General features: G+C 50.6%; 1 protein-coding gene and 1 long non-coding RNA gene across 3 annotated transcripts; one reads left to right on the forward strand and one right to left on the reverse strand.

Annotated features, from left to right (window-relative positions):
• Positions 1-5,192: 5,192 nt before the first annotated feature.
• Positions 5,193-7,552, reverse strand: LOC116477980 (uncharacterized). The gene is made up of 3 exons (XR_004250696.2): positions 7,378-7,552; positions 6,969-7,029; positions 5,193-5,597 (listed from the first exon to the last, which is right to left on the reverse strand). It is a non-coding gene; the product is annotated as an uncharacterized LOC116477980 (long non-coding RNA).
• A 2,007-nt stretch (positions 7,553-9,559) lies between these two features.
• Positions 9,560-22,960, forward strand: SELPLG (selectin P ligand). Of its 2 annotated transcripts, XR_009208906.1 has the most exons (3): positions 9,560-9,687; positions 19,114-20,900; positions 22,672-22,960. XR_009208906.1 is itself a non-coding variant. In XM_032168778.2 (2 exons), exon 2 carries the CDS (start codon positions 19,119-19,121, stop codon positions 20,325-20,327), a length of 1,209 nt encoding a protein of 402 aa, XP_032024669.1. In that variant the 5' UTR covers positions 9,560-9,687; positions 19,114-19,118; the 3' UTR covers positions 20,328-22,960. The 2 variants fall into 2 exon arrangements, 1 of the variants encoding a protein (XP_032024669.1); XM_032168778.2 differs by having other exon boundaries at positions 19,114-22,960.
• Positions 22,961-23,742: the final 782 nt, after the last annotated feature.

Raw genomic sequence — 23,742 nt, forward strand, 5'->3', positions numbered from 1 at the left:
ACCCCATGGAGTCACTCTGCAGTAAATGATGTTAGTTGGCTTATCCATTCAGAAGTAAAATGGGGAAGAAAGTGAAGTCCATTGGACCTCATAAGAACATTCAGGACCAGAACTTCTAGTGAGAAGTGTAGGTTTCCTAATACAGATATGTAAAACCACCGCAGAACAGATGGCTTGTGACAAACTTTTTAAAGGATATATGCATATACAATGTATACTTATGTGTAGAATAAGTACCAGAAATGTTGTTATTGCTATAGGGAGGTAAAGTTGTGTGTAATTTCTATCTAATCCTATTTTTCTGAATTTCCTATAAATGTATTTATTCCCAGAAAGGCATTATTAAAATTAATGTATTTGTGATAAGTTAATAATCATTAAGATAAGCATAAATCAGTGGAGATGTGTGAAATGGTGCAGCAACATTTGGTGAGCTGTGGGGGCAGCAGGGACACCAATCTACATTCTTAATGGAGTCCACAGTTAAAACCTTTTCTTTTCTAGTTAGAAGAAAGTCAGTCCCTTTTAATCTACACTTCAGACTAGAAAAAAAAAAAAATGAAAGCCCTAAAGCAATGGAATACATCACAAAGGAAAAGACAGATTGGCTATATAAAAATTAAATTATGTAAGACTTTAATATGGCAGAAAATGAAGGTCATCGGAACTGGGAAATACGTTTTCTTCCAATATAGTAAGGGCTAAGTATACTTTGATATGCTTCATCTCAGCTGCAGCTGCTGCCTCTGTTTGAAACGTGACGTGTGAAATGTTAAGTCCCAGGCAGCTGATGTGCAGATGGCAGCCATCCTCGTCCCTCCTGCGGGAACCGAGTCCACCAGCAAATGGCTTATTCTCAACTTCGAACTTTGGGGCGTGGGGTGGGGTGGGGTGGGGTGGGGGTGTGTTCACCTAGCCGTGGTGTGCTGGGTGAAAGTTCCCCTGTGGCGAGTGTCAGGAGGGCTGGGTGGGAGATGGGAATTACTGCACATCCCAAGGTCCGTGAGGATAAGGTGGCTGCTGAGTTGGTTGGATTGGCTGAAATGTGGAGGGGGGTGAGTTTAGAGAGGCAGATGGGATCCTTCAAATTCATTGTATTTGGAGTTTAATTCATGTGAACGAAAATGGGTAAGAGGGCATATTTTAGGATCCTGAGTTTAGTGAGGGGCAGATAGAGGGTGAGGCACGCGGCTCCCTGACAGGCTTCATGGTGAGGGGCTAGAAAGCAACGCCAGGGCCATTGCCCAGGGAGCCTGAGGGCAGAAGTCAGAGGAGGAAGTTATCCACTTCAGGACTCAACTTGGAAGGCAAGTAGACAGGTCTGTTCTGCTGTCAGAAAAAATCTGCACACTTGAGCTTGGGCACTCACCACTGGGTGCTCAGTTTTGTTCTTAGAGCAGCTTCCTCACACCGATCTCAAAGAGTTAAGTGGACTTTTGGGGAAGGACTTCCTGGTGGGTTTGGAACAGAACTGAGGAGAAGTGGCTCAGACAAAGGCCCGCAGGCAGTTGTGGGGGCAGAGAAAGCTTTGGGCTGCCAGAGGAGCGGTCATCTGTGTCTCCGAGGGGAAGAGCAGGGGGCAGGCCTGGTTACAGCGGAAAGGGATCACACGCAGGGTGCCTGGCCCCCGAGATGCTGCGGAACGCGATCAGGGGGCTGGTTGCCAAGTTTGTCCAGGCTCCTCTCCACTGGGTGCCTCTCAGGCCCCCAGCAGCAGGGCTCCCTTCCCAAGAGCCCTGTGCCTCTCATCACCCATTTCCTAATCTCTCCCCCACTAGGTAGGGTTGGATTCGTCTTGGCATTCACTGAGTGAGAACTTGTATTTACAGTGAGAGTGTCACCAGGCTGGAGAGAACTGTAATGGAGCAAGTGACCCCTGGTCCAGCCAGGAGAGGTGCTCAGGCTAACTAAAGGCTCAGTGCCTTGAGGGAGTTCAGCAACAACATCCGAGCTTGGGGGCTCTAGTGATGAGGTCTGAGAGCTGGGAAGTGCCCCATCCATGACAGGGAGCTGTTGCAGCTTCATTTCCGTGCAGAGATGCTATTTGGGTTGTGGAAGTTGGAATAATACCTCTTGGCGAACAAAATCCTGGGCTGCTTATCACCATCCCCGCCTACAGCTCCCCAAATGCAAAATGAGTTCTTATCACCCTGAGCAGTGTCTTCAGGAGGCAGTGGCCCAGAATGCCTCATAAGCCACAAGGTGGAGATTCCATCTGGGGATCTGGCCACCTGCCAGGTGCCTCCCCATGTAGATACCAGTCTAGTGTCCGAACAGCCTTGTAACTGGTTTCTCTGCCTCCAACCGCCTGTTCCCTGTTTTGCTTCTAGAGTGATGTTTTCTGTCAAGGTCTCTGAAGGAGACACAAGTGATTATCCCTTTTGTCTACAGGAGGAAGTTCATGCTCTTCCACCTCTGAGCCTCCTTGACTCCCATCTCTTCTCGCGTATCCCACACCCAGGCTCTGGTTTCACAGTGCATCCATATCCCAGCTACTTCTCACACCTGCCCGGTGACTCCCCCAGCCTGTGCTCCCATCATTTCTGCGTGGACAGAGCCTCTCTATTAGCGTTCTCCAGAAGAAGAGAACCAATAGGGTCTGCGTGCGGGAAGAGAGAGAGATCCGGATGTATTTAAGGAATTGACTCATGATTATGGAGACTGCTAAGCTCCAAGACCTGCAGTCAACAAACCAGAGAGACCCAGGAGAGCTGAGTTTTTCAGTTCAGATCAGAAAGCAGCTAAAAACTGATGTCCCAGCTTGAAGGCAGTCAGGCAGGAGTAATTCCTTTTTTTTTTTTTTTTGAAACGGAGTCTCACTCTGTCGCCCCAGGCTGGAGTGCGGTGGCACAATCTTGTCTCGCTGCAGCCTCCGCCCCCTGGGTTCAAGCAGTTCTCCTGCCTCAGCCTCCCAAGTAGCTGGGACTACAGGCATGCGCCACCATGCCCGGCTAATTTTTGTATTTTTAGTAGAGACGGGGTTTCCCCATGTTGGCCAGGCTGGTCTTAAACTCCTGACCTCAGGTGATCCGCCCACCTTGGCCTCCCAAAGTGCTGGAATTACAGGCATGAGCCACCGTGCCCGCGAGGAATTCCTTATTACTCAGCCTTTTTGTTCTGTTCAGGCCCTCAACTGAACGGATCCACCCACCCACACCAGAGAGAGCAACCTGCTTTACTCAACCCACAGATTCAAATGTTCATTTCATCCAGAAAACCCTCACAGACACACCCAGGGTAACGCGTGACCAGATATTTGGGCACCCCATTGCCCAATCAAGTTGACAAGGTTAACAGTCACAGCTTCCTAACCCAGCTTCCCCCACCCACTTGAATCTGTTCTCAGAGCTGCAGCCATAGTCACCTTTTCAGGTATTAAGGCAGGAGAAGGCATGCTAAGGCCCATGGGCTAACTCCAACCTGCCGGAAGCTTCTGTGTAGTCCACAAGCTAAGAAGGTTTTTTACATTTTTAAATGGTTGGGGGAAAAAACAGTATTTAGTGACAAGTAAAAATGATATGAAATTCAAATTTCAGTGTCCATCAGTAAAGCTTATTGGAACACACCGTGCCTTGTCTGTGGCTGCTTTTGCTCTATACTCGAAGAGTTGAGTAGCTGCAACAGATCGTACAGCCACAAAGCCTAAAATATTTACTGTGTAGCCCTTTAAGAAAAAGCTCATTGACTCCTGTATCTAAGGCTTCAAACCCTCCATGGTTTCTCATCCCACTCAGAATAAAAACGAAATCCTCACCACTGGCTTAGGAGGCCCCGTGTTGCCTGCCCTGCCGCCCCTCACCCTCTCCTGATGTTCTCTTGTGTTCAGGAGGCCTTCTACCTCTGAGCTTCGCATGTGCTGTTCTCTCAGGAGTGCCCATCCTTTCCCCAACTCCAATGTCTGCCCTTCCCAGCACTTCACCTGACCCCCATATGTAAATAGTGCCCGTAGCACCTTAGTACCACTGATAGCTGATCTGTCATCTCATTGGAGTTTTGACTGTCTTCCCTGAATTGAATATAAGCTGCATGAGGACAGGCACTGGTTTCCTTCACCGGGATCCCCAGAATCTGGCATGATGTGTCAATCAGTACTTACTGAAAGACTGAATAGTTGAAAATATAGACATTATCTGGGATGGGAGCACATATTGCATTATCTGCCCAGCAGTACTTTGCTCACAGAATAAGACTGTCCTGGACCACAGTCAACTCCAGGTGACCTATGAGCCCCTTGGAGCCACCATCAGTGGCATCAGATCTGGGTTTTCCTTTATGGGGGCCTGGGAGTTGGGGAAGCCAGGGACCATGCAGGCAGAGCAGGTATGCAGTGATGAAGAAAGGGCTTCTGGGTCCCTGTAGCTCCCCGAGTCCATGCTTAAGGTCCAGCTTTATTTCTGATCCTAAATTCCACGAAATATCCCAGGATTCCTATTGCCAGGCCCCTGGCTTCCTCAACACCAAGGTCTCTCTCCTAAAGACCCCTTCCCAGGGGTCTTTGAGGCCCGGTGATTGAGGATGTCTGCCAGAGGCATGGATTCCTTCAGCCACTACCCTCTGGGGAAGAATCACAGAGTCTGGAGTACATTTCTAACATTTGTCTGCCCTCTGGCCTTCCAGGTCTGGGACCAGCAGCGCTGGCCACCCCCAGTCCAAGCAGACTCAGTGAGCTGGGGAGCCCCTGTTTTCTTCCACTCTGGAGGAATGGCTTCATGCTGCAGTCTCCAGCCCAGAAGCTGGTTCCTAGTGCCACCCAGTTTGGCAGCCAAAATCTGGGGCCGAAAGTGAACTCCCCAGATCTCTGTTCCCATTTGAGAAAGAGAATTGAATCCTGCCTGGACCAGACCCACAGTGGACCATTTCCCCTTTGGATGATTCAAATCAGCAAGCTGTAGCCCGTGAGCCCCCCTAGCAGCAGGGGAACGGGGGAGGGCAGGCAGTTGGGTGTCACTTCCCCTCCTCCCTTCTGGGCCTTGCTTGCGAGCAGCTCTATTCTTATTCTATTTCATGAGACCGTTGCTTTCATTCGAACAAAAGGTCCCATTGTGAGTAAACTGAAAAGACCACTGCCCTGAGAAACAAGCGGCACAACCAGCAAGACTCTTGCTTTCCTTGGAGGAAGGAACGGGCTTTTAAATAGGCTTTGCAGTCTGGCTGGGCTCCGGTCCACCTGTGCCCTCCTGCGCCACCAGGGAGCCTCAGCTTCCTCGGAGGGATAGTGACCACTGGGAAGGGAGGTGGGATTCTATCACCCCTGTTTTCCCCATTTTTAGGGAAGCAGACACAGGTTTGCATAGGAAGCCAGCACCTTATCGGGGAGGGATAACAGTTCCTGACAAGTTACACATAGATTATAAAATCTCAGGCTATACCTGGCCCGTCAGTTACAGTCCTTGCCTAGCCACATATGTTCAGGATTCCACAAATGTTTAATTTTTCATTTTCTTTAATAACTGTACTGTTGACCAACCTAAGCTTGGTAAATACCAGGCTGAAGCTAAGTTGCGCTGGCTTTTGGCACCCAAGCCTTCCTCTCTTTGTCTCTGTAGTATGAGGCTTTGTTACAGCTGTGCTTGTCACTGTGGGAACAGTTCCCCACCCTGAAACAACAAAGAAGCAAAACGCAATTAAACAGGCCACTGCACACATGCAGCTGTACAGGCTGTGGTGTTGCCTCTGGGGACTGGGGACCACCATGAGGCTGCAGGCATTTTCATCCATCAGCAAATGGAAGGAAGACTGAATTTAGTGCACGGATGATCATTTAAGTATAAGGAAGTTATAGGTTGTTTGTTTGAATACCACATCTCTAGTTGCTCAGGATCCACTTGTAAGAGAGCTCCAAGTAGGAGCCCAATGAGCCATGTTTTTGCTTTAACATGGGGCTGTTCCAACAGTACCAGGCAGTTAGTTACAACCAGGAGTGCATTTTTCTCAGAAGACCCATAAACAGCCCTTGCTTCCCAGGCTAGCCCACTACTGGGCTCCAGTGTAGAGAGGAACCTAACACCCATTGGCTTTGCTGATTGCAATTCCTGCTCCACACCCCAAGCAGCTCACACGGTGTTTAGGAGGAGGTGGGGAGAATTGGGTCCTCTTAGACCAATCACAGCAGGCAAGGTCTGCAAGGAGGAGCTGGAATCATTTATATATTGAACCAATATTTATTGTGATTGAATGCAGGCTCTTTCATAGGACACCCTAGGTTCAGACGCTGGCTTTGCCACTTACTAGCTCTGTGACCTTAGGCAAGTTACTTAACCTCTCTGGAACATTTTTTTTTAATCTACAAAATGGGGATACTAACAGTACATACCTCATGAGGCAGTTGTGACAATTAAACAAATTAGTAGACCAGGCATGGTGGCTCATGCCTGTAATCCCAGCACCTTGGGAGGTGAAGGCTGGTGGATCACTTGAGGCCAGGAGCTTGAGACTAGCCTGGCCAACACGGCAAAATCCCGTCTCTACTAAAAATACAAAAACTAGCGGGCTGTGGTAGTGAGCACCTGTAATCTCAGCTACTAGGAAGGCCAAGGCAGGAGAATCACTTGAACCCAGGAGGCAGAGGTTTCAGCGAGCTGAGATCGCGCCACTGCACTCCAGCCTGGGCGACAGAGTGAGACTCTGTCTCAAAAAAAAAGAAAAAGTGAAATAGACATCATTATATACATTTTTTTCTATATACAAATATAGAAAAGAAAATACATTTAAAAGGAAAGGGGCATTCATAATTATGCCACCCAGAGACAGGCACCGTCAGCATTTCTTTCAGTCTGTTCTCTCAGCATCCAAGCACACTTGAATTATGCTGTTTATATACTTCTGTACCCTCTCTTTTCTGCCTAACAGGTCTTGAGTACTTTATAAGCATTCAATATAAATATGAATTTCATGCCTGCATCACATTCCATCAAGGGACAGGTTTCTGTAGTAGGGGAGTCTGTGTTTTTTCCCAATATTTCTCTTACCTCAGATATCATTGCTTCAATCTTGGAAGGCAATTTGGAGTATTTTTCTTGGGCTTGATTCCTAGAAGCAGAAACATGTTCACTTTGAGTCTTTGACTCTCACAGATGTCAGGTGCAGTGAAGTGTGGTTTTATGGTCTTCACACAGATGACATACACCAGATTTATCTTAGCAATATTTGCTCCTCTGAGAAGGAAATTTCACTGCTCAAGTCTCACCTTGAAATAGATTACTTGGAGCTGGGCATGGTGGTGTGCTCCTGTAACAGCTATTGGGGAGGCTGAGGCAGGAGGATTGCTTGCTTGAGACCAGGAGTTTGAGGCTGCAGTGAGCTATGACCACACCACTGCACTCCAGATTAGGACACAGAGCAAGACCCTATTACACACACACAGAAGAAATAGCTTACCTGCTGCTAAGCTACTCCTTTTTCCTTACATACAGTAATTGCTGATGTGCCGGAGCTCACCGTTCAGCCTGCACCGTCCCAGGCTAGGGGTTAAGATCAAGAATATTATTCCATGTGCCTGGACTTGAGTCCTGGCTCTGCCATTACTCTGTGTGACCTTGAGCAAGGCACGTTCTCCCTCTCAGTTTCAGTTTCCTCATTTCTAAAGGTAGCTTCAAGGATTATATGAGCTGATGTATGCAAAGCACCTACCACAGGGTCTGGCATTGACCACAGGCTCAGGAAATGTTAAGCGTTTGTGTTGTGAGGCTTTGCAGGTGATGAAACTATTCAACTCTGCCGCTGCAATGTGAAAGCAGCCAGAGACAATATGTGTATACCAATGAGTGTGGCTGTGTCCCAAGAAAACTTTATGAAAACGGAATCTTGAATTTCACACAGTTTTCATGCATCACAAAACATTTTCCAACCACTTAAAAATGTAACCACCATTCTTAGCTCACAAGCTGCACAAAACCACGTGGCAGGCTGGATGTGACAGCTTGCAACCACTCACCTCCGCTAATCAGAGTGACCTCCAGGCAGACTTGGGTCTGTTTAGAGTTTCTCAGTCCCCTGTCCCTGAAGGATGGCTATTTCCAAACCTGCTGGGGAAGGGTGAGGGGCCTGGGTTCTAGGGGTCTCACTTCCCCTCTTGTGGCTTCGGTTTCCCTGTCTGTTCAGGCAGGGTGAGATTTTGGCTCTTCCCAGCTGCAGCTTCCTAAGGTGGCTGAGACTGTGTCATGGCGAACACCTGCTGGGTCTCTGGTTTTCATTTTAAAACAACCTGTGCGCGGCTGGGCGCGGTGGCTCACGCCTGTAATCCCAGCACTTTGGGAGGCCTTGGCGGGTGGATCACCTGAGGTCGAGAGTTCAAGATCAGCCTGACCAACGTGGAGAAACCCCATCTCTACTAAAAATACAAAATTAGCCAGGGTGGGGGCATATGCCTGTAATCCCAGCTACTCGGGAGGCTGAGGCAGAAGAATCACTTGAACCTGGGAGGCGGAGGTTGTGGTGAGCTGAGATTGTGCCATTGCACTCCAGCCTGGGCAAAAAGAGTGAAACTCCATCTCAAAAAAAAAAGAAAACAAACAAGCAAGAAAAAAAAAAAAAAACCTTGTGCAAGGCAAGATATGAATATCTTCCTGTGCATGTCCTGAGCCCTTGCCTGGTGCAAAGCCGCAGGGCAGACCCTGGGAGACCCCCTCCCTTCCAGAAGTGTCTGGGTATTCTCAGGCCTCCCAGCCTTTGCCTCTGCTGTGCTCTCTGCCTGGGATGCCCACCTGGCTTGTCATCTCAAGTGCCACTTCTTGGAAGCTCCTCCTGTTAACCTCCCTCCCCAACCCAGGGTGGAAGGAGAGGCCCCTCCCTTGCTCACCGCAGAATGGCACTCACTGCGCTGTGTCATTGTGGCATGATGTTCCATCGACTTGTTTACTTGCCGGCCTCCGCAGTGGATGGAGGGCTACCAGAGGGCACAGCCCAGAATTGCTGGCCTTTGGACCTCAGGGCATGCAGTCCGGATTGCCAGAGTTGGTCAAATGAACAAATTTAGGATGAAGAAATAAAATAAGCAGGGCTCGCCCTTGTGGAAGCTGTAGTCCAGCTCCCTAGAGAGACGCTTGGTTGCAGCTGAAAGGGCCTGTGCGGTGCATCTAGAGAGAGTGTTTTGAGTCCTGCAAGAAGAAATACACCATATTTACAAACCCTTTGAAGCTTCATATTTTGTGTTTTTTACTCCCCGCCCACCTCCCATCCCTCCCCACCCCGTGCCAATCTTGGGCAAGAAGTGAGACCATTCTCCTTTTTATCTGGTCACTCCTGCCCTTCAGGGGGCTCCCTCTGGCCCTGACTGTCCATTGCTGCTGAAGTAATGCTGTGGCCTTTCTCAGTTTGGGCCCCACTCAGAACCAAAGAACTTCTCCCCAGAAAGCTTCTACTTGGTTCTTAGTGTTTTCACAGTTATGGAAACCCAAGAAAAATGTCAGACCTAGGAGATGCCCCACTACCCACCCCATCTTTATCAATGTTGTCACCAAAGCTGTCACAAACGAAGGGGTGTGGGCTGTCACATGGCCCTGCCTAAGTAACCACATTCTCGCTTCCTCCTTCCACACACAGCTATTGGGGGTTGCTCGGATCTGGGACTGCCACAGGGGGTGCCACAGCAGTGCCTGGCAGCGTTGGCTGGGACCTTGTCACTAAAGCAGAGAAGCCACTTCTTCTGGGCCCACGAGGCAGCTGTCCCATGCTCTGCTGAGCACGGTGGTAAGTGCTGGCTTGCAAAACCACAAGGAGTGGCTGGAGGTCCCCATGGCCCAGGGGCCTGCCTTATAGCTGTTGGCAGGCCTGGGCAGGACCGCCAGGCCCTTCTTGAGCTGCAGCCCCTGGGGAGGGCAAACTGAGGCCCCTCCGACTCAAGACTAAAGTCTTCCTGGAGTCTGTGGCCTTATTCTGTGACTCTTCTGAATCCTGCTCCTGCCAACTTTTTTTTTCCTTCTTTTTTTTGAGATAAGGTCTTACTCTGTCACCCAGGCTGGAGTGCAGTGGCACAATCATGGCTCACTGCAGCCTTAAACTCCTGGGCACAAGTGATCCTCCCACCTCAGCCTCCTGAGTAGCTGGGACTGCAGGCACACATCGCCGCATGCAGCTAATATTTTTACCTTTCCTAGAGATGGGGTCTCACTTTGATGCCCAGGCTGGTCTCAAACTCCTGGCCTCAAGCCTCTTGCCTTGGCCTCCCAAAGTGCTGAAATTACAGGTGTGACCCACCAGCCCCAGCCTCCCATTAACTTACTTCCCTCCCTGGCCAGTTTGCCTGCAGCTTCTGGCTTGGGGGCATTCTGATTTTGAAAATCAGAGAAACCATGAGTGTTTCCCTAGAAATGATCTTACCCTCTCCTTTCTTGGATGGGAAATTGAGGTCGGGAGAGGTGAAGGGATTTGTTTAGGGGCAGAGCTGAGATTAGGTCTGGAAGACTCCAGAAAGTAGAGGGAGAGCAGGATTTGTCTTGAAGCCGCATATGTTATGGACGCATAAAAAAGTTGTTTTCAGAGAAAGATGCATTCTTCCCATTTTTATAAGACTGAGAAAATGACACTTGTCTGTGGCAAACTATTAAAATATTAGAATTAGGATACTATTGTTAGCAAGAAGGAAAACAATAATAATAATAATAATTAGAATACTTGGCTGGGTGCAGTGGCTCACACCTGTAATCCCAGCCCTTTGGGAGGTCAAGGCAGGTGGATGGCCTGAGCTCAGGAGTTCGAGACCAACCTGGGCAACATGGTGAAACCTCGTCTCTACCGAAAATACAAAAACTTAGCTAGGCGTAGTGGTGCATGCCTGTGGTCTCAGCTACTTGGGAGGCTGAGGTGGGAGGATCACTTGAACCTGGGAGGGGGAGGTCTCAGTGAGCCGAGATTGTGCCACTGCACTCCAACCTGGGTGGCAGAGTGAGACCCCATCTCAAAAAAAAAAAAAAAAAAAAAAAATTAGAATACTCTTATTAGTTTGTATTTGAGATACTTTCAGGACACTAAAAGGAAATGGCGGGGGCCTGTTGTGCCCTGCTGTACACACATTCTCACACACACACACACACACACACACTCACACACACCCCATATTGTCGATATCTGGGCTTCTGTTGCCTAGAATTCTCTTCCTCTTTCCTCTTTCTTCTGTTTTCCTTTTTTTTCCATCTCTGACTTTGAGGCCCCCAGAGCCAGGCCCCCCAGTGGGCCGGGGCCTCAGAAGGTGTCTCCCAGGCCCTCAGACAGCCCCAGAGTCTCTTCCTCTGGCCTTACCTGGGGAGGCCGCGCCCTGGGTGGTTGATGCCTCCCTCAACAGGCTTGGCCAGCAGCCAGGGGAGTTAAACCTCAGAGAGCGGAAGGGCTGGGCTGCCAGGCTGGGCCCAGAGTGGGGCAATCAGAGGAGCTGGGGAATCAATCATCCAAGAACCTTGGAGGGTGGACAGTGCCCCTTTTACAGATGAGAAAACTGAGACTTGAAGGGGAGAAGCAGCTGCCTCTGGCAGCGTGGCTTCTGGCTGCAGGATGCCCGTGGAGTTCGTGGTGACCCTAGGCCTGTGTCTCAATCTCCTTTGCTGAACTTGAACAGGAAGATGGCAGTGGGGGCCAGTGGTCTAGAAGGAGATAAGATGGCTGGTGTGTGTGTGTTGAGAGCCTGTGTTTGTTAATCTGTCTGTCTACACAGGGGTGTTTAGAAAACTGTTTAAAGACAGTTGTTCAACTAACCAGACGTAGGTCTCATTGAATTCATTTGTGCCAAGTACCTTACTGCCTCTGGATCAGGCCAGCAAGTTTGGGTTCCAGCAGGTGTAACTTGGTTCTTGGCGGGGTGGAGGGTGGGGAAGGGGGTGTAACAAAAAAATCTCAACTAACACTGTGGTTTGCAAGCCACCAAACATTAAACAGATATACAGCATATCTGTGCTATTAACATTTCCTGAGGAGGGCTGGTCACCGTGGCTCATGCCTGTAAATCCCAGCACTTTGGGAGGCTGAAGCAGGTGGATTGCTTGAGCCCAGGAGTTTGAGACCAATCTGGGCAACATGGTGAAAACCCATCTCTACAAAAAATTTAAAAGTAGCCGGGTCGGGTGGCACACACCTGTAGTCCTAGCTACTTGGGGGGATTGCTTGAGCCCAGAAGTTCAAGGCTGCAGTGAGCTATGATTGCACCACTGTACTCCAGCCTGGGGAACAGAGCAAGACCCTATCTCTAAAAGTAAATAAAAATATATAAACCTTTCATGAGGGCGATGATAAGTGGGAAAAAATGTCTACAGAGGCTCCCTGATGTGAGTTGAGGTAGATGATGGAAAGAGGTTGGAAAGCGTCAGCTGGCAAATGTGGTGTGAAAAGTCTGAAGACAGCACATGCTATGCAGTTCTGTGCATGTTCCCCTGCCTCAGTCACATGTCCTCTTCTGCAGAGGCATTTAGTGGGGCCCCTGGGGATGCCAGGAGACCCAGGAGAGCTCCTGCCCTCCAAAAACTTGTGGTCTCGTGGGGGTAGCAGAGCAGACAGCCACAGTGGCTGGGCAAGTGTTGCGAGTGGTGTGTGCCTGCCCATCGGCTAAATCCTGGGCCTGTGGCCTGATCAGCAAGACAGCTGTGGTTCCTCTCTTCTGGAAGTTTAGGAGTCAATGTGAATACATTTTTAGAAAGTAAATGAACAGCAGAAATGATTTAAACACGGGAGGTGACTAATCATGCCTGGGGCAATCCGGAAAGGCTTCTGGGAGGACTCAGCATTTCCCTGGCCCTCTTCAACCCACAACAACCCCATAAAAAGCGGGTGCTACCATTGTCCTTGTATTCCAGCTAAGGAACCCACAGCTCAGAGAGGTGAGGTGAGTTGCCCAAGGTCACACAGCTTCTAAGGGACAGAGCTGGGCATTGACCTGGTTTGATGTGACTCCCAGGGCATGGCAGGGCAGGGCAGGGCAGGGTCTGTCCTGTCTACCCAGACTTAGATCTGCTGCCTGTGCCTCAGTTATCTGGGGTCTTTCCTTCTCTTGGTGACTACTTGACCCAAACCCTGAGATGCTCAGTCTTTTGAATGTTAGCATTCCAAGATCCTGCCCGCTCTGACCCCCAGTTTCAGGATTCTCAGTGCAAGGTTCCTAGTAGTGTGGAGCCCCATGAGGATCTTTCCTGAGCAGCTCAGGGCAGCCACACGGCGGGGTCTCTGGAGCTGGAGTCTGGGCCCCCTGCAGCCTGCTCCTCCACACAGCCTAGATGGGGCCCACGTGGAGTCTAGATGGGGCCTGGGCCAGAAGCAGCCTGGTTTTAGGGCAAAAGAGGCAAAACGGGCAGTCTCTGACCTACTCCATTAGGCAAGTGTTGAGACAAATAGGATGTGGTTACTGGAGACCCCTCTGTCGGAGCCCTGCCCGGGCCCCACTCCTGTGGGACTGTTTTTTTGCCTTCTGGGGAGAGGAGAGGTGGAAGATGGGGCCTGGGAGTGATCCCGCCGCTCTGGGCCTTGCTTGCTAATCGGTGTGATGGCACCGTTAGAGCCAGTGAACACAGGGGTGAGGAGGAATGAGGTCACCAGATAGTGAGAGGATGAAATCATCCCTCCATGGGAGGGGCTCCCACATATGTCATTTTTACTGTTGTATAATACATTTACTGTCGCAAATATTAAGGAGGTATTATGCTACCTGCCATACACAGTGAGAAAACTCAGCTCCTCCCCGTTCTACCTGTGTGGCCTCAGCTGAGAGAAGATCTCTCAGAGCCTCGGATTTTCTTTTCTTTCATTAAAAAAATATGTTTTTTTCTTAGAGACAGAGTCTTACTCTGTCACCCAGGCTGGAGTGCAGTGGTGCGCTCATAGCTCACTGCAGCCTTGACCTGGGCTCAAGCCATCCTCTGGCCTCAGCCTCCCGAGTAGCTGGGACTACAGGCATGCACCAGCACACCTGGCTAATTTTTAATTTTTTTGTAGAGATGGCAGTCTCACTATGTTGCCCAGGCTGGTCTTGAACCCCTGGCTTCAAGTCACCCTCCTGCCTTGGCCTCCCAAAGTGCTAGGAGTACAAGCTCGAGGCACCGTGCCTGGCTGAGCCTCAGATTTTCTTTCTGTTAGATGGGCCGATGTCTGCTCAGCTGTGGCCTGGCTCCAGGCTGCTGTGTCTTAAAGCCCATGGGATGGCAGGGACCAGGCTGGGGTGACCAACACCCCCCACCCCCAGTTTGCCTGGGAGTGAGGGGTTTCTGGGGTTGAGGGACTTTCAGCACTGACACCAGGAACATGTAGGATAAGGTAGTTGCTTTAGACGGGCCCAGGAAAGGAGATCTGGGCTTTCCCAATGCACCAGGTTTTATCACAACAGGTACGGAGGTCTCTGCTTTCTCAAAGCCCAAATACCCACGGGGGGAGGTAGAGAGGCCGCCATCTCCATACCCTCTGAGTCTGAGACCTCCATTTCCTCTGCTCCTCTGCCTGCAGCCCCGAAGAGAGTCCCCCAGATAAAGTACCCCCCGCTGAAAGCCAGCGTCTGGGACCTTCCATACACTCATTCAATTCTCATGATGATTTTTTTTTTTTAGCAATATTGCCGGTTTTACAATGAGGAAACTGAGGCTTAGGGAGGGTGAAGCAACCTGCCCGAGTTTACACAGCCGCTAAGTGGGGGCAAATGTGGGATTCAGGCCCCAGCCTCTCCTCCACCCCAGCTGTCTCTGGGTGCAGGAGGCTGTGGCTGTAGGGGAGGGGTGGGTGACAGTGACAGCCTACCTGAAGAACTGGGCCCCAGCACCCTCCATGTTTCTGTGTTATTCTCCCAGCCTCCAGGCTGCTGCAAGTCTGGCTCTGACTCACCAAGATGCCTCCCCCAACCCGGGAACCAGGGGGACCAGTCCTTGCAGCTTTGCCCCCACCTTCTCTGCTTCCAGGAAGTGGCTGAGGGCTTTGCCTTCCAGGAACAGAGAACTGCCCAAGTGGGGGTTGGTGGCTGTGAGTGTGCTCATAAGTATGAAATATGTCTCTAGGCTAGTGGCTTCTTCCTGAAGTCCCTGCCTCCAGGAAAGTGGGGCGAAGGTTGGGCCGTAGATTACTCCCCCGGATAAGAACTCTACCCCAAAGAAACTCTGCTGCCCTGAAGGCAAATTGGGAGGCAAAAGTGTGTGTGTGTGTGTGTGTGTGTGTGTGTGTGTGTGTGTGTGTGTGTGTGTTACATTTATTAAGCACCTACCGTAAGCCTGGAACTTTTGTTTTGAGACAGGGTCTCACTCTGTCGCCCAGGCTGGAGTGCGGTGGTACAATCTCGGCTCACTGCAGCCTCAACCTCCCAGGCTTAAGCGATCCTCCCGCATTAGCCTCCCCAGTAGCTGAGACTATAGGCGTGCGTCATCATGCCTGGCTAATTTTTCTGTTTAAAAATTTTTTTATTTATTTTTGAGACAGGGTCTTGCTTTGTCACATAGGCTGGGGTGCAGTGGCACGATCACAGCTCACTGCAGCCTTGATCTCTCCAAGCTCAAGCAATTCTCCCATCTCAGCCTCCCGAGTAGCTGGGACTACAGGGGCACACCACCACTCCTGGCTAATTTTTTTGTATTTCGTAGAGACGAGCGATGGGGTTTCACCATGTTGCCCAGGCTGGTCTGGAACTCCTGAGCTGAAGCAATCCACCTGCCTTGGCCTCCCAAAGTCCTGGGATTACAGGAGTGAGCCACGGTGACTGGCCTAATTTTTCTATTTGTGTCGAGATGGGGATCTCACTATGTTGCCCGGGCTGGTCTTGAACTCATGGGCTCAAGTGATCTGCCCGCCTTGGCTTCCCAAAGTCCTGGGATTACAGGCATGAGCCACCATGCCCACCAGCCTGGAACTTTTGAATCTATCCCCTTGTTGTACTCTCTCAACAGCCCTATGAGATGGGCACGGTTTCTTACCTCCATTTTACAGATGGGGAAACTGAAGCTCAGGGAGGCAAGCATCTGTGTCAAGGTCATACAGCTTGTAAGGGACAGAGCTAGGACTTGAACATCCTTTTTGTCTGACCCCACATCTATGCTTTCAACCCTATGCCCTGCATGGCACCTGGTAAATACGTGGCAGGCCTTTCTGGGGGACATAGCTTTCAAGCTCCTCCTTTTTCCTACTCTGCCCTCCCTCTCCCACCCAAGTCCACAAGCCCAGCCTTTTGTCTCCTCAACTAGGTCAGGTCTCTCCTGATGGCTTCATGCCTTCCTGAACCTCACTGCGTTTCAATCTGATCTTGACCTCTCACCAGCTGTGTGTCTTTGGGCAAGTCACTTCACTTCTCTTAACCTCAGTGTCGTCCTTGGTAAAATGGGGATAATTGTGAGGGCCAGATGTCTCTGGTGCAAATATCGTAAAGTTTGGTTTAAGAAAGTATTTTTTTTTTATTTTTTAGACAGAGTTTTGCTCTTGTCTCCCAGACTGGAGTGCAGTGGTGTGATCTTGGCTCACTGCAACCTCTGCCTCCCAGGTTCAAGCAATTCTCCTGCCTCTGCCTCCCAAATAGCTGGAATTACAGGGTGCACCACCATGCCCAGCTAATTTTTGATTTTTAGTAGAGACAGGGTTTCACCATGTTGGCCGGACTAGTCTTGAACTCCTGACATCAGGTGAGCCACCTGCCTTGGCTTCTCAAAGAGTTGGGATTACAGGCATGAGCCACTGCGCCTGGCCTAAGAAATCATTTTAAGATGTGGGTTAGGTGTGGTGGCTCATGCCTGTAATCTCAGTGCTTTGAGAGGCCGAGGCAGGAGGATTGCTTGAGGCCAGGAGTTTGAGACCAGTCTGGACAACATAGCAAGACCCCGTCTCTACAAAAAAAAAATTAAAAATTAGCCGGATGTGGTGGCATATGCATGTAGTCCCTACTACTCAGGAGGCTGAGGTGAGAGGATCACTTGAGCCTAGGAGGTCGAGGCTGCAGTGAGCTATAATTGCACTACTGCACTCCAGACTGGGCGAAAAAGCGAGACGCTGTCTCTAAAATAAGTAAGTCAATAAATAAATGGAAATAAATTAGTTTAAGATGTGATCAGATTTGCATATTTGAAACCAACATAGGCCTGGCGCGGTGGCCCACGCCCTGTAATCCCAGCACTTTGGGAGGCTGAGGTGGGCAGATCGCTTGAGGTCAGGAGTTTGAGACCAGCCTGACCAACATGGCAAAACCCTGTCTCTACTAAAAATACAAAAATTAGCTGGGCATAGTTGTGTGTGCCTGTAGTCCCAGCTACTTGGGAGGCTGAGGAAGGAGAATTGCTTGAACCCGGGAGGCGGAGGTTGCAGTGAGCCGAGGTCATGCCACTGCACTCCATCCTGGGCAACAGAGCGAGACTCTGTCTCGGAAAAAAAAAAAAAAAAGAAAAGAAACCAACATAATTCTAACTAACATATGAGATCAGATTGAACCTGGAAGGTGAGGGTCCCGTGAGTGAGTTATAGTCACCCGAGGAATGATGAGCAACTGTTCTTTCCTCCAAATCATGTGAATGAAGTACAAAGGAAGAGACTGGAAATTGTCCAGGTGCTATTCTTGAATGCCCACTCTGCATCAGACACTATTCTAAGGGTTGTGTGCTGCTGAAGGGTGTTATGTCCAGGGAATGCAGGAATATCTGAATCCTGCCCCAGAACATGGCTGTCACTCACCATAGGATTCTCAGCACAGAATTTTCAATTCTGTAAACACCAGCCAGTGCCAAGGAGAGCATGAGGGGAGAGAAAGAAAACAAGAAAGCGCAGATGTTCACAATGCCAAGAAGAAAGATCAATGAGATGGCCAAACAAGAGGCGCTGTCTTTTCTGGCTACTTAGTAGGGAGGACAATGTAGAGTCTCTGAATAGACAGTGGTCCTACCCACAGGCACACTCAGTGACTATAAGCTTCCTGAGAGCAGGGGTGCTCTGAAGAGATTTGAGTTTTCTCCTGGCCATGGAGAGTGTAATTAAGTAGCCCTGGGCCCTTGAAGACTTACAGTGCAGGTTGACTGAAAGAACTAAATCAACCTTTGCTGAGAGGTTGTCATGCAAACGAAGTGCTAAGGGTCTTGCATGCATCCCTTCATTTTATCCTCACAATAGGCTGTGAAGTAGGCACCGTCATCCCTGTTGTGCATTGTGCAGGCGAGAACACCACCAAAGCAAAGGGGACCAAGCCAAGTCATTGAGAAGGAATGAGATAAACTGAGACTCTGAGGACTGGCAAGGGCTACGGAGGGTGGAAGCAAGATAGGAGAAGGAGGGAGACAGACATATAGAGGTGGCATGGCAGTGGGCAGGGAGAGCGGGCAGCAGGCAGAATCAGACTCCAAGAGGCCTCAAAGGTCCAATAAGCAGCTGTATCTGGGAGGTCTGTGGTTTCCAAACTCTTCTGCTTATGGACTTCATAACTGGTCAATTAATCTATTTATGAATTCTGTGCAGGTACTACTTTATTCTTATGATAGATTATAAATAATGTAATACTTGAAATTAAGAAGGAGTGACATGAGGCCGGGTGCAGTGGCTCACGCCTGTAATCCCAGAACTGTGGAAGGCCAAGGTGGGTGGATAACTCGAGGCCAGTAGTTTGAGACCAGCCTGGCCAATATGGTGAAACCCCGTCTCTACTAAAAATACACAAATTAGCTGGGCATGGTGGTGCATGCCTGTAATCCCAGCTTCTCAGGAGGCTGAGGCAGGAGAATCACTTGAACCCAGGAGGTGGAGGTTGCAGTGAGCTGAGATAGCGCCACTGTACTCCAGCCTGGGTGACAGAGCAAGACTCCATCTAAAAAAAAAAAAAAAAAAAAGAGTGACATGAAAAGTTAATAGAACAAGAAGCAGAGGCACTAATTCTTTCTACACCCCAATGGATTGTCCTGTCCACAAATAAAGTGGCTTAATCAAAATGGAGAGGGAGGCAAATCAATTTCTATGCACCATCTAGAAGAAGTTAAAGGGCCCTCCTGGATGGCTTTATTCATGTTGATTAGTAATAATAATAACTGCTACTGGCTGAGGGTCTTCTCCATCCCAGGCATGTCAGGGATGCCTAAGTCCCCAGTCCCTGCTCCAGACCAGATATGCTTCCAGCTGTGGCAGTAGAGGGTGGTGGTCTAGGGTGCTTGCTAAGCCCAAGGGTGAAGCTGTCTTGACATCCCTCCGCCTGTTGTCTCCCCCAAGGTGCCATGCCTCTGCAACTCCTCCTGCTGCTGATCCTACTGGGCCCTGGCAGCAGCTTGCAGCTGTGGGACACCTGGGCAGATGAAGCCGAGAAAGCCTTGGGTCCCCTGCTTGCCCGGGACCGGAGACAGGCCACCGACTATGAGTACCTGGATTATGATTCCCTGCCAGAAACGGAGCCTCCAGAAACACTGAGCAACAGCACTGACACTGCTCCTCTGACTGGGCCTGCAACCCCTGAGTCTACCACTGTGGAGCCTGCTGCAAGGCGTTCTACTGGCCTGGATGCAGGAGGGGCAGTCACAGAGCTGACCACGGAGCTGGCCAACATGGGGAACCTGTCCACGGATTCGGCAGCTATGGAGGTACAGACCACTCAACCAGCAGCCACAGAGGTACAGACCACTCAACCAGTGGCCATGGAGGCACAGACCACTCCACTGGCAGCCACAGAGGCACAGACAACTCGACTGGTGGCCACGGAGGCACAGACCACTCCACCAGCAGCCACGGAGGCACAGACCACTCATCCCACAGCCACGGAGGCACAGACCACTGCACCAGCAGCCATGGAGGCACAGACCACTCCACCAGCAGCCATGGAAGCACAGACCACACAACCCACAGCCACAGAGGCACAGACCACTGCACCAGCAGCCATGGAGGCACAGACCACTCCTCTGGCAATCACAGAGGCACAGACCTCTCAACCCACAGCCACGGAGGCACAGACCACTCCACTGGCAGCCATGGAGGCCCTGTCCACAGAACCCAATGCCACAGAGGCCCTGTCCATGGAACCTACTACCAAAAGGGGTCTGTTCATACCCTTTTCTGTGTCCTCTGTTACTCATAAGGGCATTCCCATGGCAGCCAGCAATTTGTCCATCAACCACCCAGTGGGGCCCCCAGACCACATCTCTGTAAAGCAGTGCCTGCTGGCCATCCTAATCTTGGCACTGGTGGCCACTATCTTCTTCGTGTGCACTGTGGTGCTGGCAGTCCGCCTCTCCCGCAAGGGCCACATGTACCCCGTGCGTAATTACTCCCCCACCGAGATGGTCTGCATCTCATCCCTGTTGCCTGATGGGGGTGAGGGGCCCTCCGCCACAGCCAATGGGGGCTTGCCCAAGGGCAAGAGCCAGGGCCTGACGCCAGAGCCCAGGGAGGACCGTGAGGGGGATGACCTCACCCTGCACAGCTTCCTCCCTTAGCTCCCTCTGCCATCTGTTTTGGCAAGACCCCACCTCCACGGTCTCTCCTGGGCCACCCCTGGTGCCCAGACCTCATTCCACAGCTCTGGGCTTCCTCGGAGACCCCTGGGGATGGGGATCTTCAGGGAAGGAACTCTGGCCACCCAAACAGGACAAAAGCAGCCTGGGGCCAAGCAGACCGGCAAGTGGAGCCACCTCTTTCCTCCCTCCTTGGATGAAGCCCAGCCACATCCCAGCCACATTTCAGCCGAGGTCCAGGGCAGGAGGCCATTTACTTGAGACAGATTCTCTCCTTTTTCCTGTCCCCCATCTTCGCTGGGTTTCAGCGTCTCCCATGGCTCTCCCCGCTTCTCCTGGTCACTGGAGTCTCCTCCCCACTTACCCAAGGAAGATGGAGTTCCCCCGCCCCACACGCACTGCCATTGTTTTCTGGTTGCCAGGGTCACCAAACAGGAAGTGGACATTCTAAGGGAGGAGTACCGGAGAGTGACGGACTCCTGAGGCCGTTTCCTGCTGTTCCTCCGACTTGGGGCAGCTTGGGTCTTCTTGGGCACCTCTCTGGGAAAACCCAGGGTGAGGCTCAGCCTGTGAGGGCTGGGATGGGTTTCGCGGGCCCAAGGGCAGACCTTTCTTTGGGACTGTGTGGTCCAAGGAGCTTCCATCTAGTGACAAGTGACCCCCAGCCGTCCTCTCTTGCCTTCCCCTGTGGCCACTTTCCAGGGTGGGCTCTGTCTTGTTCACTGCAGTATCCCAACTGCAGGCCCAGTGCAGGCAATAAATGAGTGATGGACAAACGATAGCGGAATCCTTCAAGGTTTCAAGGCTGTCTCCTTCAGGCAGCCTTCCCGGAATTCTCCAGCCCTCAGTGCAGGATGGGGGCTGGTCCTCAGCTGTCTGCCCTCAGCCCCTGGCCCCCCAGGAAGCCTCTTTCATGGGCTGTTAGGTTGACTTCCGTTTTGCCTCTTGGACAACAGGGGGTCTTGTACATCCTTGGGTGACCAGGAAAAGTTCAGGCTGTGGGGGGCCAAAGGGAGGGTTGCCCCTTCCCCACCAGTGACCACTTTATTCCACTTCCCCCATTACCCAGTTTTGGCCCACAGAATTTGGTCCCCCCCAAACCTCAGACCAACATCCCTCTAAACATCAATCTATCCTCCTGTTAAAGAAAAAAAAATGGGGCTGGGAGCGGTGGCTCATGCCTGTAATCCCAGCACTTTGGGAGGCCAAGGTGGGTACATCACCCGAGGTCAGGAGTTCAAAACCAGCCTGGCCAACATGGTGAAACCCTGTCTCTACTAAAAACACAAAAATTAGTCGGGTGTGGTGGCATGTGACTGTAGTCCCAGCTTCTCAGGAGGCTGAGAATTGCTTGAACCCGGGAGGCAGAGGGAGGCTGCAGTGAGCTGAGGTCACGCTACTGCACTCCAGCCTGGGTGACAGAGTAAGACTCTGTCTCAAAAAAAAAAAAAAAAAGATTCAATGACACTTGTTAAAGCATAGTAAGGAAGACTTTGTTCAAGGGGAGGGGGACTCTCTCGATCACTGCAGGGACTGCAGCTATGGGATTTTGCAGTGGGGGCATTTGGGCTCAACTATGAGTACAGCAGGGGCAAGTGGGAACTGATAGCCAGGGAGCAGGGTTGGATATCTGCGGTTGGAAAATTACCAAGAGGAAACATCAGGGGAAGGGGAATTCTGGCTAAACTGACTGTTGGGGATGGGTTCTCGGTCATTTTCTACACTGACCTAACAGGATTCATACTGGAGGCAGGCCAGGGTGCTCAGACGTCACTGGGGGGATGGTGGCAGATGAGGAACATGATCAGATATGGGAGGTGATCAGATATGGAGTGGTGGGGGGAGGGTTGTTGCTAAGCTGACTTAGCAGAGTTCTTGTTAGAACTGGATTTTATTTATTTATTTATTTTGAGATGGAGTTTCGCTCTTGTTGCCCAGGCTGAAGTGCAATGGCGCGATCTGGCTCACTGCAACCTTCGCCTCCTGAGTTCAAGCAATTCTCCTGCCTCAGCCTCCTGAGTAGCTGGGATTACAGGCATGCGCCACCATGCCCAGCTAATTTTGTATTTTTAGTAGAGATGGTGTTTCACTATGTTGGTCAGGCTGGTCTCGAACTCCCGACCTCAGGTGATTCACCCGCCTCGGCCTCCCAAAGTGCTGGGATTACAGGTGTGAGCCACCACGCCTGGCCCAGAACTGGATTTTACGAGGAAGTGCACAGATGGGCTTAGGAGAGGACTCAGGGGCCTGACTGATTAAAGCTTGGCCAAGCACAGAATCTTGCCCACTCTCCAGAAGCTCACCCTGACCTCTCCTTTTCTCTCAGGCCCTGTCTCTCATTAACAGCCAGTAGCTTATTGGTCAGCCTAGATGCAGCCTGCAACCTTTTGTACAACTCATGGAAGCACTGATTTGCTGTCAAATGGTGGAAAAGTTCAAGCTGACAAACTTTTTCTTAAAGGACCAGACAGTGAATATTGTAGGCTTTAGCTGTTGCAACACCATAGCCTCTGTTGCAACAACTCAACTCTGTCCTTGTAGTACAAAAGCAGCCACTGACAATATGTCCATAAATGAATGCGCATGGTTGTGTTCTAATAAAACTTTATTTACAAACGGGAGCAGGCTTATTTCAGCTCCGTCAGTTTGCCGACGTCTGATTTTAAGCATAGGGTGACCAGTCGTCCCTGTTTGCCCGGGACTTTCTTGATTTTAGCACTGAAAGTCCCATATTCTGTGAAACTCAGCCCCAGTAAACCAGGTTGGCCCTGCTATTTAAGCAACATTTGCATTATCCCATTCAAAACCCACACTACCTTGTGAGGGTCAGGTCACCGCCCAGTGGATTCGCCTTGCCTGCTGCCTAGACAGAGCCGATTTATCAAGACAGGGGAATTGCAATGCAGACAGAGTAATTCATGCAGAGCAGGCTGTACAGGAGAAGGGAGTTTTATTATTACTCAAATCAATCTACCCAAGCATGCGGGGATCGGAGTTTTTAACGACAATTTGGCTGGTAAGGGCTTGGGAAGTGGGGAGTGCTGATTGGTCAGGTTGGAGATGGAGTCATAGGGGATCCCACTGAGGTTTTCTTCATGTCTTCTGTTCCTGGCTGCGATGGCAGAACTGGTTGAGCCAGAATACCGGCATGGGTGGTGTCAACTGATCCATCCAGTGCAGGGTCTGCAAAATATCTCACGCAGTGATCTTAGGTTTTACAATACTGATGTTATCCCCAGGAGCAACTTGGGGAGGCTTAGACTCTTGGAGCCAGAGGCTGCATGACCCCTAAACCATAATTTCTAATCTTGTAGCTAATTTGTTAGTCCTGCAAAGGCAGACCGGTCCCCAGGCAAGAAGGGGGTCTTTTCGGGGGGAAGGGATATTATTAATTTTG

The sequence above is a fragment of the Hylobates moloch genome, unplaced genomic scaffold (assembly GCF_009828535.3).
Source record: "Hylobates moloch isolate HMO894 unplaced genomic scaffold, HMol_V3 SCAFFOLD_12, whole genome shotgun sequence".
NCBI lineage: Eukaryota > Metazoa > Chordata > Mammalia > Primates > Hylobatidae > Hylobates > Hylobates moloch.